This window comes from Ambystoma mexicanum, chromosome 10 (assembly GCF_040938575.1).
Source record: "Ambystoma mexicanum isolate Mex_15411 chromosome 10, UKY_AmexF1_1, whole genome shotgun sequence".
Taxonomy (NCBI): Eukaryota; Metazoa; Chordata; class Amphibia; order Caudata; family Ambystomatidae; genus Ambystoma; species Ambystoma mexicanum.
In genome coordinates this window covers 453,223,675-453,240,750 of record NC_090932.1, presented here as the reverse complement: position 1 = coordinate 453,240,750, position 17,076 = coordinate 453,223,675, and the positions used below count along the sequence as shown (strand labels likewise).

Genomic DNA, 17,076 nt, shown 5'->3' with positions numbered 1-17,076 from the left:
ATGGCTCCCCATATGGCACTTTCCTGGACTCTCCCCCACACACAACCAGCATATCCTATGACACTGGGAGGACCTGGGCTATCGAGCACTAACAGATCTATACCCAGACAGTAAATTCATCACCCCTCAGACGTGGCGGCCTGAACACTCTAACTCAGCGCTAGAACTATTGCACTACTTCAGGCGAAGAGTGGCAGTCCCCGAAATGTGGCCCTCCTACCCAGACGAGCCCCCAGACTCACCCGAACACCAATACATACCAAACTCTGCAGGCAGCAGAGGCATAATATCCTCTTTGTATAAAATGCAGCTGGGAGAATTAGTAGATGCATCCCTCAAACCATGGGAAGTATGGGCTAGGGAGCTGGAAATGGAAATTACTGAAGAGATGTGGAACAAAATGTGTGCACACACGCGCAAAGTTTCACTTAACGCTAGATTCCGGTGCATACAATATAAACTCCTTAACAGACTTTATTATACACCGCACAGAGTAGCGAAATTCACACACACCCCGACACACATATATCCGAAATGTAAATCTGAAGAGGCAGATCATATACATATGTTTTGGTCCTGTGCTACGTTGAGTGCGTTTTGGTTGGAAGTGATGAAAGCGCTCTGAAATAATTGGGTCCCCAGTAGACCGCGACCCACTAGCTTTGTTGTTCGGAATATGGGCTGGTGAAAATGCAAGAAAAATGTCCACATTTTTAAATGAGTGCCATTGTCGCCAAAATATGTATATTACAATGCTGGAAGCGCCACTGCCCACCCCCCCCCACCCTCAAGATGTGGCTGAAATGTGTGAAGAGGAATATTGGTTCTCCAGCATGGGGTCTGGCATGGATTCACATGCTCATGAATATTCCCCGTCGTCAGGCTGGGAATCCTCGGTAAAGAAAAAACCAGTATCAGTTTCGTTTCTGATCTGTCTTTCGTAGTAATAACCAATCACTGGTCTCTGCGTCATACTGACCACAGCCAATGACTGCCCTCTACCTAAGCACCGCCTCTGGCAGCCATCTTCAGATTTTTACAGCACGTTCATGTGTTGGGATCCTCGTGCTATTGCTCTCGAGCGTTAGTGCTATTTTTCGCGCTTTTTCACAAAAAACTTCGATTCTTAAGGTCAAAAGAGCCTCAAGCTCCACCGATCCTACATCCGATCAACGGGGACCCGTGTCGGATTCGTCTGCGCCCCTCAAGGGTGAAGATTTCGTCGAGCTACACTTCGGAGGACTCCAGAAGCTTCTCAGGCCCGGTCTCGGATATGGCCCAGGAGAAGGGAAGCTCGACGCCCGGAAAGCTGTTCAGGGTCTGCCCTGGATGCCAGCTGCAGAACGTCTTTAAGGAGGACGAACACTCTTTCTGCCTTTACTGCCTTCATGAGGACAAGACGCACGTGGAGAAGGACTGTGCGTTTTGCGGCAACATGTCGGAACGGACCATGAAGGACCGCCATCAACGTCTCGCCAACTGGCTGGAGGGTAAGAGCCCGTCTGGCGAGAAGAAGAAGAAATCCGAGCGGTCTTCTAAGACCTTTGAGGGCGCCCCGGCGACGGGGGCCCAACATAAGGCTAAGCACTGCGAGTCCGCTGGCACCGGGAGTGCCGAACGGTCGGGCTCTACGGGCGCCAGGCAGGGCGCACCCTCCCCGGCACCATCAACCACGAGCCAACGCTCTGGGTCGGGTAAGAGGAAGGCCGAGCACCCGGCGAAGCTCCTGGAGAGGCCCCGGTCGAGCTCTAAGGCAGAGGAGGAGCGTGGCAGTGCCCCCTCCCTCAAGGATAAGGCGGTGAGCGCACCTAAGGTGGTGAAGGCCTTGATCCATCCGACCAAGCCCTCTATCGAAACGGTCGCGGCGGCCCTGGCTCAGCCTGTGGAGGCTGCACCAGTGGTGGCGACCTCGGGGCCCAGAATCTCCCTGCCTCCTCGGAGGGAGTCTTCTTTTGTGCCCATCGATAGGACCCCCGTGAAACCCTCCGTGGGGAAGAAGAAGGGGGGGCAGGGCGTCGTCGTAGATTCGGCCTCAACCTCAGAAGAGGAGCTGATCGAGGTCTTAAGCCACGGCCTAGGCGTGGAAGAAGGCCAGCCCGTCGGAATGGACCCCGACGCAGGTGACGACGACATCGTCGAGGATACCGACGGGGCCCCTGCTCGCCCGTCGGATTCCCCTCTGCCAGCGCCGCAAGACAACTCGGCGGCCATTTTGTTGGCCATACAGTCCTTATGCTCCGAGATAAGGACGAGGCTACCGTTACCGACGGAGGAACCTCTCCCGTCGGGGGATCCAGAACCGGGACCTTCTGGTGTTCCCCCTACCAAGAAAAGAAGGATCCATCCACCACCTCCTTTTCAACCGTCGCGCCCCGTCCAGCCCTCCTCCCCGTCCACCCGAGGGGATGATACGGGGACTGACACGGCAGCGACGGGTACGGACGACGAGGCATACGACGAGGATATTCCGTCGTCGCCTCCCGCCAGGGCTTCTCCGCCCGACGAGATCGGATCTTTTCACTCCATGATCTCCAGGGCTTCCGAGCTTTTCCAACTCTGCCCTGAGGAGAAGAAAAAGGAAGGCTTCCTTTATCAGCGGCGCGAGGCCAAGAGGAAGACGGTCCTCGCAGTGCCTCTGTTGGACGACATTTGGGATGAGGGCCTTTCCCTCCTCAAGAACCCTTCCACGACGCCAGCTAGAAGAGACCGGTACGAGAAAAAGTACCGGGTCCCGGACACGGCCCCCCTGTGCCTCCGGGCGCAGCCTACCCCGGATTCCGTCGTCTCCGCGGCAGCCAGGAAGAAAGCGGGGGGGGGGCGCGGCCTCCACATCGACTTCCCCGCCGGACGGCGAGGGAAAGAAATTGGATGCTATGGGACGTAGAGTCATCTCGTCGGCAGCGACGACGATTAAAGCGGCCAACGCCTTGGCTATCGTGGCCCGATACGACAGGGAGCTCTGGTACAAACTGGCTCCCCTGCTGGATTTTCTGCCGGACGACAAGAGGGCGGAGGCCCTGGAGATCCTGCAGGAAGGTGAGGTGGCTTCGGACCACGCCATTACCGTTGCGACGGACATCGCCGACACTGGGTTCCGCCAGTTAGGCAACGGCGTTTGCCTTAGGCGGCGTGGATGGCTAAAGGCTACGGACTTCCGTCAAGACGTTCAGACCAGAGTCCTGGACATGCCCTTCGATGGGAACAACCTGTTTGGGAAAACGGTGGACGATTCCCTTCAGGCCGTTAAAGCGGACACCGAGACGGCCCGGGCCCTTGGAGTTCTGCAACAACGACGGACGCCCTTTCGGAGCAGCGGAGGCAAGGGCGCCTCCAAAGGTTCCGGCGGCGGTTTCTCCTCCTACCGTCAAGCGGCCCGCTCGTCATCTCAGGAGGCCTACAGAGGACGAGGCAAGCCTGGCGGACCCCGCCGTCGTCGCCAAGGACAAGGCGCTAAAGCCCCGTCGAAGCAGGATTAAACCGGCCGGGGGGTCGGGCCCCCACCGAAGCACCCCGGTGGGAGGCCGGCTGGCGAGCTTCGTCAGCGTGTGGGAGTCCATCTCCACCGACGGTTGGGTGCTGGATGCCTTGGCCCGGGGCCACGCGCTCGAGTTTCAAAGAAAGTGTCCGCGCGTCCCCCCCGTGGCCAGGAAAGAACTTCACGTCCCTCAACTCCTCCTGGAGGTGAAGGCGATGCTCAAGAAGGGCGCCATCGAACTCGTCCCAAAGAGGCTGCGGGGCTCCGGAGTCTACTCGAGATACTTCCTCGTGAAGAAGACGACGGGGGGATGGCGCCCCATCCTGGACCTGCGACGTCTGAACAAGTTCATCAAGGCGCAAAAGATCCGGATGGTCACCCTCCAGCGCGTCCTGGCTCAGCTGGAGGAAGGAGACTTCCTGTCATCGTTGGATTTGGAGGATGCCTACTTCCATATTCCCATCTTGAAGGGGCACCGAAAATTCCTCAGGTTTGTGGTACAAGGGCGGCATTACCAGTTCAAAGCCCTCCCCTTCGGTCTACGGGCGGCACCCAGGGTGTTCACCAAGTGCCTCGCACCGGTGGCGGCTCAGCTGCGCCTCGAAGGGATCCACGTCTACCCCTACCTGGACGACTGGCTCATCCGAGCCAAGACAAGGGAGCTCGCCGTGGTCCACACGGCAAGGACCGTCCAACTTCTCACGGACCTGGGATTCTCCGTGAACTACGCCAAATCCCACCTGGTACCCGCGCAAGACACTCTGTTTCTGGGAGCGAGGCTCAACACAGTGTCCCTTCGGGCCTCCCCGTCGGAGGAGAGGACCAGGACCATCCTGGGCAAGGTGCAGCGGATGTTGGTGGCCGACGCGGCCAAGGTGAGGTCCATCAAGTCCCTCCTCGGAATGATGTCTTCCTGCATCTACCTCATTCCCATGTGCAGGCTCCGGATGCGCCCGTTGCAGGAGTTCCTGGACGCGCGCTGGATCCAAACGACGGGCAACTTCGAGGAAAGGATCACACTCGACGAGAGTTTCCGACGAGCGATCCGGTGGTGGGGCACCCGCGCGCATCTGATGGCGGGCATGGCCTTCCAGACCCCAGCCCACCAGGAGACAGTGACCACGGATGCCTCCCTGGAAGGGTGGGGAGCGCACACCGAAAATCTGCACGCAAGGGGCCTTTGGCTCCCGACGGAGAAATCCTTACATATCAACGTCCTGGAGCTCCGTGCAGTGTTTTGGGCCCTCAGGTCCTTCCTTCCGTCCCTCAAGGGCATGGTGGTGAGGATCTTCACCGACAACACCACCACCATGTTTTACATCAGAAAACAGGGCGGAACCAGGTCCCCAGCACTGTCCAAGGAAGCGCAGGACCTGTGGCATTGGGCAGTCGCCCAAGGGATGTTTCTGGTGCCGTTTCATCTGGCAGGGATAAAAAACACCATCGCCGACTCACTCAGCAGGGAGCTGCGCTCGTGCCACGAGTGGGAACTACGGCAGGATCTGGTGGATCGCCTCTTCCGACGGTGGGGCACACCCCAGATCGACCTGTTCGCGACGGCGACGAACTCCAAGTGCCGGAGGTTCGCCAGCAGGTTCCCCCAGGCGAGGAGCATGGGCGATGCTTTCTCGTTCCCCTGGGAGGGCCTGTTCCTCTACGCGTTCCCTCCTTTGCCACTGCTAATCCGGCTCGTCAACCAGCTCAAGAGGTCACGGTGCAGGATGATCCTCGTCGCACCTGCGTGGCCGAGGCAGATATGGTTCCCGGACCTTCTGGACTTGTCAGCGTCCCCGCCAATCAAGCTGCCGGTGGACGCGGATCTGCTCTCCAGGGAAGGAGGCGCCATCCTCCACCACGACCCGAAATCGCTGAACTTGCAGGCCTGGCTCCTGCAGCGCTAGAGTTTGGAGGATACGACATACCGGCCGACTGCAGAGAGGTTCTTGCAAAGGCCAGGGCGTCCTCGACTCTTAAATGCTACGGACACAAATGGAAGAGGTTCTCTGTCTGGTGCCACGCACAGAAGATTAACCCTCTACGGATTACGGCTCCCCAAGTTCTGCCGTACCTGCTGACGCTGGCCAAAGCTGGACTGGCACACGCGTCCATCAAGATTCATCTTGCTGCGATCTCCCGATACACCAGAACCACGGGACGGACGTCCTTGTGGTCTCATCGTCTGGTGAAAGAGTTCATGAAGGGACTGTTCAGATCGTTCCCGCCGGTGAAGGCTCCGGCCCCGGCGTGGGAGCTCAACGTGGTGCTGACCAAGCTCATGGGACCTCCGTTCGAGCCTCTGCACTCGGCCCCATTGAAGTTTCTGTCGTGGAAAACAGCGTTTCTTGTGGCCATCACCTCCGCACGACGGGTGGGAGAGATCCAGGCCCTTTCCTGCAAGGCCCCGTACTTGACTTTTCACGACACGAGGGTAGTGCTCAGGACGCAACCCTCCTTCATGCCCAAGGTACCGTCGGACTTCCATCTCAACGAACCCTTGGTGTTGCCTGTGTTCTTCCCGTCGCCTTCGTCGCCGGCTGAGAGGACTTTGCACTCGCTGGATGTGGCTAGAGCACTGAAGTTCTACGTGGACCGCACGAAGTGTTTTCGGAAGACGTCACAACTCTTTGTGAACTTTGGACCTGTCAATCAGGGGAAGGCTCTCTCGAAGGCTTCCATTTCCAGATGGCTCTCCGGCTGTATCATGTACTGTCATCGGTTGGCAAACCGACCGCTGCCCGGCCGTCCGAGAGCCCATTCCACCAGAGCGATCGCAGCTACCACGGCGTTCCTTTCTGGTGTGCCCCTGCTGGACATATGCAGGGCTGCTACGTGGAGGTCGACGCACACCTTCACGAAGTTCTACTGCGTCGATCGGGATTCCAGGGAGGAGTCCAGGGTCGGCCAAGCAGTGCTGCGCAACCTGTTCGCCTGAGGTGAGCGTGGTGAGGAGGTAAGATACTTAATGTTGAGTTTGATGTAATGCTTAATGTTGAGCCTTTGCCACCTCCCGTGGTTGTGCATGTGTGTACTGCTATGTATTCTTTATTCATGAGCATGTGAATCCATGCCAGACCCCATGCTGGAGAAGGAACAAGTTACTTACCTGTAACTGTTGTTCTCCAGCATGGGTCTGGCATGGATTCACATGCGAACCCTCCCGCCTAACCCTCTGCGGCTCTTCACTTGGTCATACTGCCACTTCACGTGCTTCCAAATCTGAAGATGGCTGCCAGAGGCGGTGCTTAGGTAGAGGGCAGTCATTGGCTGTGGTCAGTATGACGCAGAGACCAGTGATTGGTTATTACTACGAAAGACAGATCAGAAACGAAACTGATACTGGTTTTTTCTTTACCGAGGATTCCCAGCCTGACGACGAGGAATATTCATGAGCATGTGAATCCATGCCAGACCCATGCTGGAGAACAACAGTTACAGGTAAGTAACTTGTTCCTTCCCTCCCCATGGCATCCCGCCCTAAAAACATCTGGACTGAGTCCTGCAACTATCTAAACAACAGAGACAAAGTTGAGTGGAGCTCTACCCCCCTGCTGGGTCCGCCCGACGCACCATAAGTACTAAGCACTGCACGCTCCTTCGGGACAGTAGTCCTCCAAACTCCCCCACCCCCCGCTTGTGCTGCTCGAAAAAGTGTATGATACAATGCCTAAATGTGATATTGTGGCTCTTGTATATCCCTGTGAAATATGTGCTGTACCTGTCTTAATTTACTGCCAATAAATAAAAGTTTTAAAAAAAAAAGATTACAGGCATTAAAATAGATTCACTACTAGAATCTGCAATCTATCTATTATGGATAGGATTGGTGTGAAAAGAATCCGCCCCCTTCATACCTTAAGTATTCAGTTGACAAAATAAGGACTTTTGCTAAATTGGATTACTCCCATATCCCTCCTGTTTGACATACAGATAGCCGAATTGTTAAACTGCAAAACTTGAATGCAAAACAATGAAATATTTATGATGATATAAAATATATTATTTTTGAAATCCAGTGAAAAATGTTGCCAGCAGAAATGTAGTCCGTGAAAGTCCTGGTGAAAATACCTCTGCAGTGAAAAAGTTGCCAATCAAAACGTAGTTAAAAAAAAATGCAGTGAAAAGTAGCCAACAATGTAGTGCTGCTAGGGTAATTGTAGGGCTTAAGGGGGGTTTTGTGGGCTTGTGATTGCCTGGTTTAGAGCTACACTAGGGGTAGAGTAAAGATTCTGAGTGGAATTAGGGTAAGCGTTAGGGTCAGGGTGATTGCTGAAGGGCTGGTAGTGTTGGTGTTTAGTCATTGGGGTTGATTGAATTAGGTAAGTGTCGGCTGGGGATTATTGTAAGGCTTGGAAGAGTGTAATGGTTTGGGTGCGTGTTAAAGAAAGGGATTGGGAAGTTGGGGAGGGCTGGTGATGTTGGAATAGGGTAGGGGTTAGAATAAACCTAGGGGTTAGCAAAGTAAGCATTAGGGTTAGTGTTAGAGTTGCATTTAGGTGGCTAGGGTTAGGATTAGAGCAAGGCTTTGGGTTAGGGCAATGACTATATAATTTGTGGAGAGCTGGTGATGGGGTTGGGCTTCGGTTCAGTGTTCGTTTTCCACTGATTTTGTGTTGGCTAACATGCAAATAAAATGCTTTAGAACGCTGAAAGGTTAGTGTTCTGTAAGAGTTCAGTGTAGTAATTAGGGAAAAGTTTAGGAACAGAATTATGATTATTGTGGAGGTTTTATTAAAGGTTTGTGCCATTGTTAGGGTTACAGCCTTGTACTTTTGTGTATTTCAAATTAATATTTCATCTGATATATAATTGTAAATGTGTTCCAATTCAACTTCTATAACATTGTCTAGTGCAAATTCATTATATATATGAAATTCTATTGAGCCACTCGCAACTAAGTAGCCCTTGAGACACAATCATGATGGGGCCGATAAACCCACTGTTAAACAGTTTAACTGTGCTTGTGTTGATAGATAATCAGAGATATAGACCAATCTCATGTAATGTAATATTATCCTGTACTTTTTGTCAGCTTCTTATATATAGGATTTTTAACAAGTTGATCAAACAAAAATGCAAATAAAATCTGTGTCAGTGGGAGAGTTACTTTTTCCAACAGCGTTAATGGGCATGTCCCTCAAGTAAATCGTTCTGTTAATTTTAGGGAGCAGTTCAGATAATTTTCCGTGGGAAACTGGACCAGGCACAAGCAGAGGCAGAGTATGCAGAGAAGTTTGCAAACCCCTTTCCTGCTGCTGTGAGAGGTAAGGTATTCAACTTCATCCAAACCGTGGTTGTACCATGTGACAATGCTAGAAGGCTGCAAATGCCACATTTGTTTCCAATGCCAAACATATTCATTTCTCCATGATAGTTCTCCTCTGTGAAAAGGACAATGAGTTAGACTTGATGAGACTCTCCTGGGCCATCCACCTAAGAACAGGTTAATGGGCCGTGTTCGTGCTGTTAGAGGGACTCCCAGAATCCCCCTTGTATTGAAAATGGGTATTGATGGAGTGTCATTTTTAATGTTACATTTAGATGTCCTAGTCCTCACTTGGTTGCACAATGGGGTTGTTTGCATTAGACTGCGGGAAAGGATAAATCTATTTTATTCACTTTTTTTTTTTTTTATTTCTCTCGCAACATACGTCCTGATGGGTCGGTACTTCCACATAATCTATAAATGACACAACTCACAATAGCCCTCTACATTTTAAAGTCACCTTTGTTATACTGCAATTTTTCTCCGATTGCTGGTCTTTCAATGCATGCCTGTAGTTGGGGGATGTTAGGCAGAATCCTGTGCAGTGCCCTTAGGGACCACTGCACACAATTAAGACCACAGGTGGCAATACAGGTTTTACCTTTGGTACAAGCCTGTACTACTAAGTTATAGTGGTAGCAGTAGCAGAGCAGCCAGGCTTATCTCAAGAGTATATGAAAAGTAGCAGAGATTACACAGAGGGACCACAATTACTGTGGTTCAAGCAAACACTGACTCAAGGTTTCAGGTAAAAAAATATAAGTACATTTATTTTTAAACCATCAGTTATAAACACAACACCTCTATTAAACATTAAACAAAACCACACGTTAAATATACGACAACTAACCAATTCACGTTGTACAGTATTATGTCTCAAGGTAAGTACCCTGTGTTTGAATGAACCGGTGTTATGAACAAAACACGATACCGCGAATACAGTTGCGATTACTTTTTGACAGTTCGGTCTACTCAATAAACGCGTATCCGTGACATGAAATTCTACCGGGGATAAAAAAAACACTTAGGACCTGAGATACCCAGAGGGAGTTGGAGGCAAAAATCACAGGCAATATTTAGGTTAGGCAGACAGCATCGAGAAACACTCAGAAACTGGAGTTCAAAAGTCAAAGGGTCGGAGCCAGGGTTAAGTGATTCAGTGTAGCCCAAAAGTACTTTGATATTGTCAATGTTCGGAAGCAAAAGTTATAAGAAGGAGGGAAGACAAGGACAAGCCTTGAGGATAAAGAAAAGGGATTAACTCAGTTTCCTCGAGTAGAGCACAGTACCTTATTCCAATGATGCAGCTGGTGCCCTGGCAGTTGTTCCTGTTGGTTTCCCGCAGACCCGCGATTCCTGGAGCTTCGTTGTGAAGGAGGACGTCTGAAGGGGGTCTGCACCACACAGGGATGAAGCCGGCAGCAGCGACAACTAATAAAAGGTGTGCTCCTTAAAAACAGGAGAGGCTCGGCAGGTGGCTATCCGGACCACTACAGCAGTGTGCAGTGATTTCGACCACGGCAGAGATCTCTGACTGAAGAAGACGAGCTGGTTATCCCCACCAGGCTCAAGGGAAGAAGACTCCGGACTGGATCTTCTCTTAGTCGTTGAAGGGTAGATAGCTCATGACTGCAGCAGGGCTTCACCGGAACCGGGTAGTTGCAGCAGCTTATCGTTCTCTCTGCTTCTCTTCGGTTCCTTGTAGTTCCAGAGGCGACTCTGACTTCTAGCCCAAGAGACCTGCCTTTTATGCGCAAAACCCCCATTCACACAGCCTGCTGTCAATCACGCAGCAGGGGGAGTTGTCCAGCCGGGACAACCACCTCAACCAATCATGGCAAAGTGCGACTTGGGTTTCCTAGGATAGCCTGTGCAGGGGGTGACTACAACCCTTCCTCACATTCAGTCTACCTAGACACCCAGGCGCCAAGAGGAGGGCTTCTCTACAGAAGCCTGCCAAAAGATGGTGAACAAAGAAGGCAAACCTAGTTTGCCGCGCAAAGTAAAACACAAGAAGGACTTTAGCAAAAAGAAATGGTGAATAAACCCAACCGGAGCCAAAAGAAAGACGATTTGGTCAAGCGGGTGTATGCTTAAGGCTGCAAAAATAGCCAAATGTATTACCACGTTTATCTAGTATAATCGCGGTAGAAAAGTTAGGGTAGATACCACTGCCACCAGCCAAGTTTAAATGTTAAAAGAGCGAAACAATGCTCAGGCAGGTACAGACAGAAAAGGGGTACAGATTAGCCATTTCCAATACTCCATGTAAGATGGGGTGTACTGGGTCTGTGGTAAAAATGACTATGTAAAGTAAATGGCAACTTTACCTTTCTCTGGGGGACAGTAGTCAGCCCCAGCGAAATGGAGTCAGAGGGAAGTCTTAAAGACAACCCTGGGTTACTGCACTAAAGGTGCTGTTTAACCAATACAAGAACAGGGGCACCTGGAATGGTGTACTCCAGTGCCCAAGATCACACAATGAGTAAAAACACATAGGCCAAAACACATGTTAGAGTGGAAAAAGGATGTACACTCTTACCAGGTGGAAAAAATAAACTCCAGAAATCCAGCAAAGCTGCTGGGGGACTCACTAGGTGAGGGAAATTAGCCCTAGAAGGAGAATTCTCCCTAACAGGGGATCCCAGACTATATTTTCTAGAGTGTATTGTAAAGGTCCATACAGGGTCCTCCCTTTAAAAAAAAAGTCAGGGGGCGGAGAGTGCCCATGCCCGTGAAGAGCCTCCGGTAAGCCCGGACTCCGTACACAACCCTGCTACATTGAGGCCCCCAACCTAGCATCCTGAAGATAAAAGCACGGCAGAGTGTGTGGGGACCACTAGAGAATTTTATACGCTTTCCATCTAGTCTCTGTGAGGAAGAGAGGCAGCGATCCTGAAGGCACGGCCTGAACCCAAGATGGCCACCCTGGACAGCAGAGCTCCTGGAGTGTCTGAAGGATCAGGCGCTCTGATGCAAGTGAGCTCAGTGTGCTGTTGGCGACCTATGGTCCTAAGCGGTGACCTGGGGCCTTCTCCCGCTTACCCCTGCAGAGCACAGGACCAATAGCGATATCTTGGCCAAAGGACGTGGAGGCACAGGCCAAAGCACATTGCTGGGGGTTGCTGACCCTGGGAGTGGCCTGGGGGGCACTGATGTGGCTGGAGCAGAAGGACCGACACTGCAGTTAGAGGCGGTACAGAGCTGAGAGAACTTCTTTTCCCTCAGCCAGGCCTGGGATGCTCTTCGGGCCACTCATTATCTGTCGGATGGATCAGGGAGCACGTAGGGGTAGTAGAGGAGGCAAGGACCCGCTGCACCATCCCTTCCGGGCAGAGGCTGGGGGGTGGTGAAAGTTAGAGAATGCAAAGGTGACGAGTGAGGGTAGGGGGGCCTAGAGGAAGCGTTCCACTGGCGATGCCTTGCTAGCAGAATGATCTACTCAAGTGAGAGGCGATCTGGACAGGTGGGTGGAGGCTGACCCGGTGAGTGCCAGCACTACTCTGCATCAGGCTGAGAGGGGTGTGTTGGCCTGGCCTCAGAGAAGTAAGAAAGTGAACCCTGTCAGTACGGACAGGCTGGCAACTAGAGGACTACCCAGTGTAGGTGGATCCGGATTGAGAGGATCTTGATTTGGAGGTTTCTTAGGACGACGTTGGACACTAAGTATTGGTTTACCTTAAAGATATCAGGAATACAGCAAGGGATGAGGTTCTGGAACTAGGTGCAGGAACAACTGAGCACAACCTGTAGTATTGTGAAGGAGGTGTGCTTGCCGGCTGGCGTGAGAATTTGACCATGTCATGGAACAGGCACAAGAAGAAAATCGAGGCTAATACTGTGACAACTATGCCCTGTCCAAGGGGGCAGCCGGGAGGTTGCAGGGGCCTCTCGAGATAACCCAAGAAGAGATTGGTTGGGCCTTGAGGGACAACAGGTTGCTGTTGGATGCAGCTGAGCCCTCACTATCTCTGATGTTGGAGGAGATGAAGAGTAGTCACTTGGTCCTGGAGAATAAGATTGTCGAAGAGGGGCTGGACTTACCTTTGTTGAGTGCCAACCTCTGCAGAATCTCTGACATAACTATGGAAGCAGAGGACCACTTCTCCACCTGAGAAGAAGTGATCCTCGGGTGTCGGGAGGAGAGGGCTCGTGAGGATAGCTCAGTGGCAACGTGCTCGCCTTGGAAGCAAGACGACACGGAGCAACACAGGTTCGATCCCCCGGTCTGCGCTTAGAAACCTCTGGGTATTAAGCGCGTTATAAATAACCTATCTTATCATCTTGGAGGATGATGTGTCATTAATGAAGGAACACATTTGACAGTTGCAGGGCATGTCTGGCAAACTCGAGAAACAGGCTGAGAAGGCAGAGGTGCGATCAAGGTGGACAATATCAGTGGAGCTCTTTCTGGAGATATGGGCTGGTTGACACTTTTGGAAGGAAGGGCCAGTCTGGCTTCTTCTTAGTGGAATGGGCACACTGAGTACTGGAAAGACCTCCCCCAGTGGGGGCATCCCCTAGAGTAACAATAGCCCACTTGTTAAACTTCAGAGACATGGATGCCCTTCAGAAGGTTAGGAGGGCAGGTCCTGTGACAATGTGGAAGGCAAGAATGTCTCTCTTCCCGGACTTCTAGCGGGAGGCCCAGAGACAAAGACAATCTTATTAAGGGGTGAAAAGAGAGCAGAGAAAGAGGGACTTAAGCTGCATGCTGCTGTTTCCTGTTAGCTGAAGGTACTCTCTGGGGAAATCCTTTTTCTCCAGCATTGTTATCTTTCATAGATGCACATGCTGTGAATATTCCCTGTCGTCATGCTGGGAATCTCTGGTTATTTATATTTTAATTCCTTTCCTAAGGAAAACATGTTTGACACCTTGCGTGTCCTACACATGTCGTCGTGGGTGCTTTTGGTCCCTACCAATAAGATGTCGATTGTGTAGCTCTGCCCCTGCAGCTTACCCTCAATTTTCAACCGTCTTCTTAGCTGGTAGGAATCCTCGTGTTCTTCTCTTCACAGAGAAATCTTCAGCAACTTTAGAAAATATATTTTTTCAAGAAAACCGTTAATACAGAAAAAGCAACGACCCTTCGGCGTCGACAACGAATATGGAGACTGTCCGATCCTAAAAATCCTTCTTTGAAGCCTGTGGTACGTGCGGCCTAAAAAATGTATGAGGGTGACAGACATGTGGACTGTAAATCACTCTTCGGAGGACTGCAAGATCTGACAGGGTTTCTCAAAAAAAAAAACCTTAAGGACAGAAAGCGTCGCCTAATCTGCCAGCTGAATGAGGGGGTCTTACTCTGCGTCGGAGGCAGGATCTTCAAGTAGTGGGAGAGCGGTCGCCATCCAGCCATAAATCCAGGTCAGAAGAAAGACCTGCGAAAAAACAGAAGACCCAACCAACTCAAGGTGAGGCGGAATCTTCGACGAGCAGAAGCCATGCGGCCAAGCATTCCCGGGCTCCCTCCCCAAAGAAACCGGTAAGCCACAGCGGTAAGACGACAGTGACGATGACCAAAATGGGGTCATCGTCGTCTAAGTCTCATACAAGAAAGGGGTTGCGACGGTTGTCTGCTTCCCATTCGTCGTCGAGAACAACCTCACTGACAAAAGACAAAAGGGACAAGTCGTCCACGAAAACACCTTAGTTGATTAAGAAAAAAACACTGCTCGTCGGCAGAGTTCCATTCTCACAGAGAGGGACATGGGTCCTCTTCCAGACAGGATTCGTGGATGGCCTGTGAGACGATTAAGTCGGGGCATCATTTATCGACGAAAAAATGTAATTGCCAAGCAGCGGGAAAGCGTCAGGCGAGTACTCTAAAACAGTACACCCCTACCTGTCAACGGCTCTTTCCGAGGGTTCAACCACGGAACATCCTGACCAGCCTATCACACAGCTGCAGGAAAAAGGCCGTGCCATCCTGTGTTAAAGGGATCCTGAGAACCTCAACAGAGGACCCTACAGAACCAAGGGATCTCCCTCTAGGAGTATCACCCATAAAATGCACAGAAATCATTCCTGATGAAATTCTGCAACATGGGAGGATTGCGGAGGAGTTACAGATTCAGACTCGGAAGAATACACAGTCATCCAGTCCCACTCACAGGACAGAACCTCCATTCGCCCCAATCAAGAGGGGAAAGAATACCAATAATACAGCAAGCCACACCACTCTGGGTTCCTCCTGCAACACCCTCTGGATCCGAAGTGATGACGCCAGCATACCCACTAATAAACCCGCAATCTCTTCTTTCCCTGAAAGTACTGTCAACTTTGCAAGGTCTGTTGGGACAACTCAACGCCAGGCTATCATTGCCTCAACCTCAGGCAACCCCTCAAGAGTAGGGTGACCAAATAGCACCAATTCAACATGCCCAAATGGTTCAACAAAGGGATCAGGGGCACTCGTCACGAGACCACGCCAAACGCCCACGTTCAGCGCACAGGTCTCAATCCCTACCCAGACCCCTTCCGCCACGTAGCCGTAGTCTGCTGGTAGGCGAACAAGAAGAAGGGAAACTGGTGGACACGGATCAGGACACCAATCCAAGGGAAACACTCTTCCACCACATCGTACTCCCCTCGCCAGGATGATTCCTGGGACACAGATGATGCAGAACAAGACACATGAGGTAGTTCAGCACAACCTTGCCCACCAGACGACATTGGGGATTTCTACGCCATGGTCTCGAAGGCATGCCAAGAATTTGGGTTAACACCGCCGAAGGAAAAGAAAGACTGTTTTCTATTTGATAATGTAGGAAAACGCCCGAAAGCTGTGTTTGCTATATCCATTCTGGACCATGAGGGGTTGCGAACCCTGAAGCACCCTTTCACTGAACCCACAGCCAAAGGTAGACAAAAAGTTCAAAGAATCGGACACAACCCTTAAGTGTCTCAACTCTTAGTCCTCCCCCGAGTCGTGGTGTCAAAGGCTGCTACTCTCAAAGCATGTTTGCAGCACAAATGTGCCGCCCTGCAACCGCCGGAAAACAATGGCAGGAACATGGATGCGTTCGGCAAAAAGATACCATCGGGGCAATAACAGTTAAAGCGGCTAGCGCCCTAACTATAATGACCTCCTTTGACCGCAAAATGTGGCACTGGCTTACTAGCTCCCATTCTCAAGCATTTACCCGAACAACAACGAAAGGAGGCCATGACAATTGTACGTGATGGTGAAGAAGCCTCAAACCATAGCATAAATATTGCAGTGGACCTCACAGAGACAGTGTTTAAACAAATTGGTAATGGGGTGGTCCTCAGAAGGCAAGGTTGGCTACGCTGCACCGACTTTAGGCGGGAGGTGCAACATAAGGTTGTGGACATGCCATTCGAGCGCGAAAATGTCTTCGACAAAATCGACGAGGCTCTTATGGCCATGAACGTGGATTCTGATCCTGCGAGATCGCCAACTGCCTTACAAGGCTCTCCTTTTCGGGGAGCCTCTGGTCAACCAGGTAGTCTTCAAAAAAAGACTCCAAAGAGTATGCGAGATCCGACTACTACTTCCAGGGATATAAAAGAAACAAATCAGTCTTTCCAACGATCCAGAGACTACCGCCAACCACAACGCAAACGCGGCTCGGCAACCTCGCAGTGGGGTAGGCAAAACAAGTCCCAGCAATAACTATCCTAAGAACGCACCAGTGGGAGGAAATGTGGCGCTTTACATTGACAGGTGGCTATCAATAACAAAGGACATCTGCATCAACGGATCCTTCAACAAGAGGTGCGTCAAATGTTATCCAAAAAAGCTATACAAAGGGTTCCCCCACACTTGGTGGGAAAAGGAGTATACTCAAGGTCCTTCCTTTTAAAAAAGCCAGAAGGAATGTGGCGTCCCATCCTGGACTTAAGTAAATTAACCAAAAACATCAAGAGAAAAAATTCAAAATGATCACGCTACAAGATGTCATAAAAGAGATTCAGCCTCACAAACATCTAGCGGCGTTACTTAAGATGCCTACTTTCACATTCCAATTCACTGCAGGAACTGGCAGTTCCTCAGGTTCAAGGTCTTAGACAAGCATTGCCAATTCCGAGTCCTCCCTTTTGGCCTCAAATCAGCTCCCAGGACTTTCACCAAATGCCTAGCTCCAGTGGCAGCTTTCCTCAGAAATCAGGGCTAACCCGTCCATCCATATCTAGATGACGGGTTGCTCCGGGCCCCAACACACCAAGAAATAGCAATTTCACAGACGCAGACGGAGACTCTACTCCAACAGTTAGGATTTACAAACAACTACACCAAATCCTGTGTAATGCCATCCAAAAGTGTGGTATTACTGGAGGCACATTTCTCCATGGCACAAAGCCTAGTCAA

General features: G+C 51.2%; 1 protein-coding gene across 2 annotated transcripts in view; it reads left to right on the top strand.

The window, feature by feature from the left end:
* Window positions 1-17,076, top strand: part of PCCB (propionyl-CoA carboxylase subunit beta) — a 1,121,578-nt gene that overhangs the window by 979,681 nt on the left and 124,821 nt on the right. For both annotated transcript variants that reach the window (XM_069618020.1, XM_069618019.1), the window contains exon 14: window positions 8,637-8,736. In XM_069618020.1, coding sequence (XP_069474121.1) covers window positions 8,637-8,736 — 100 coding nt within the window. The remainder of the gene's footprint in view (window positions 1-8,636; window positions 8,737-17,076) is intronic.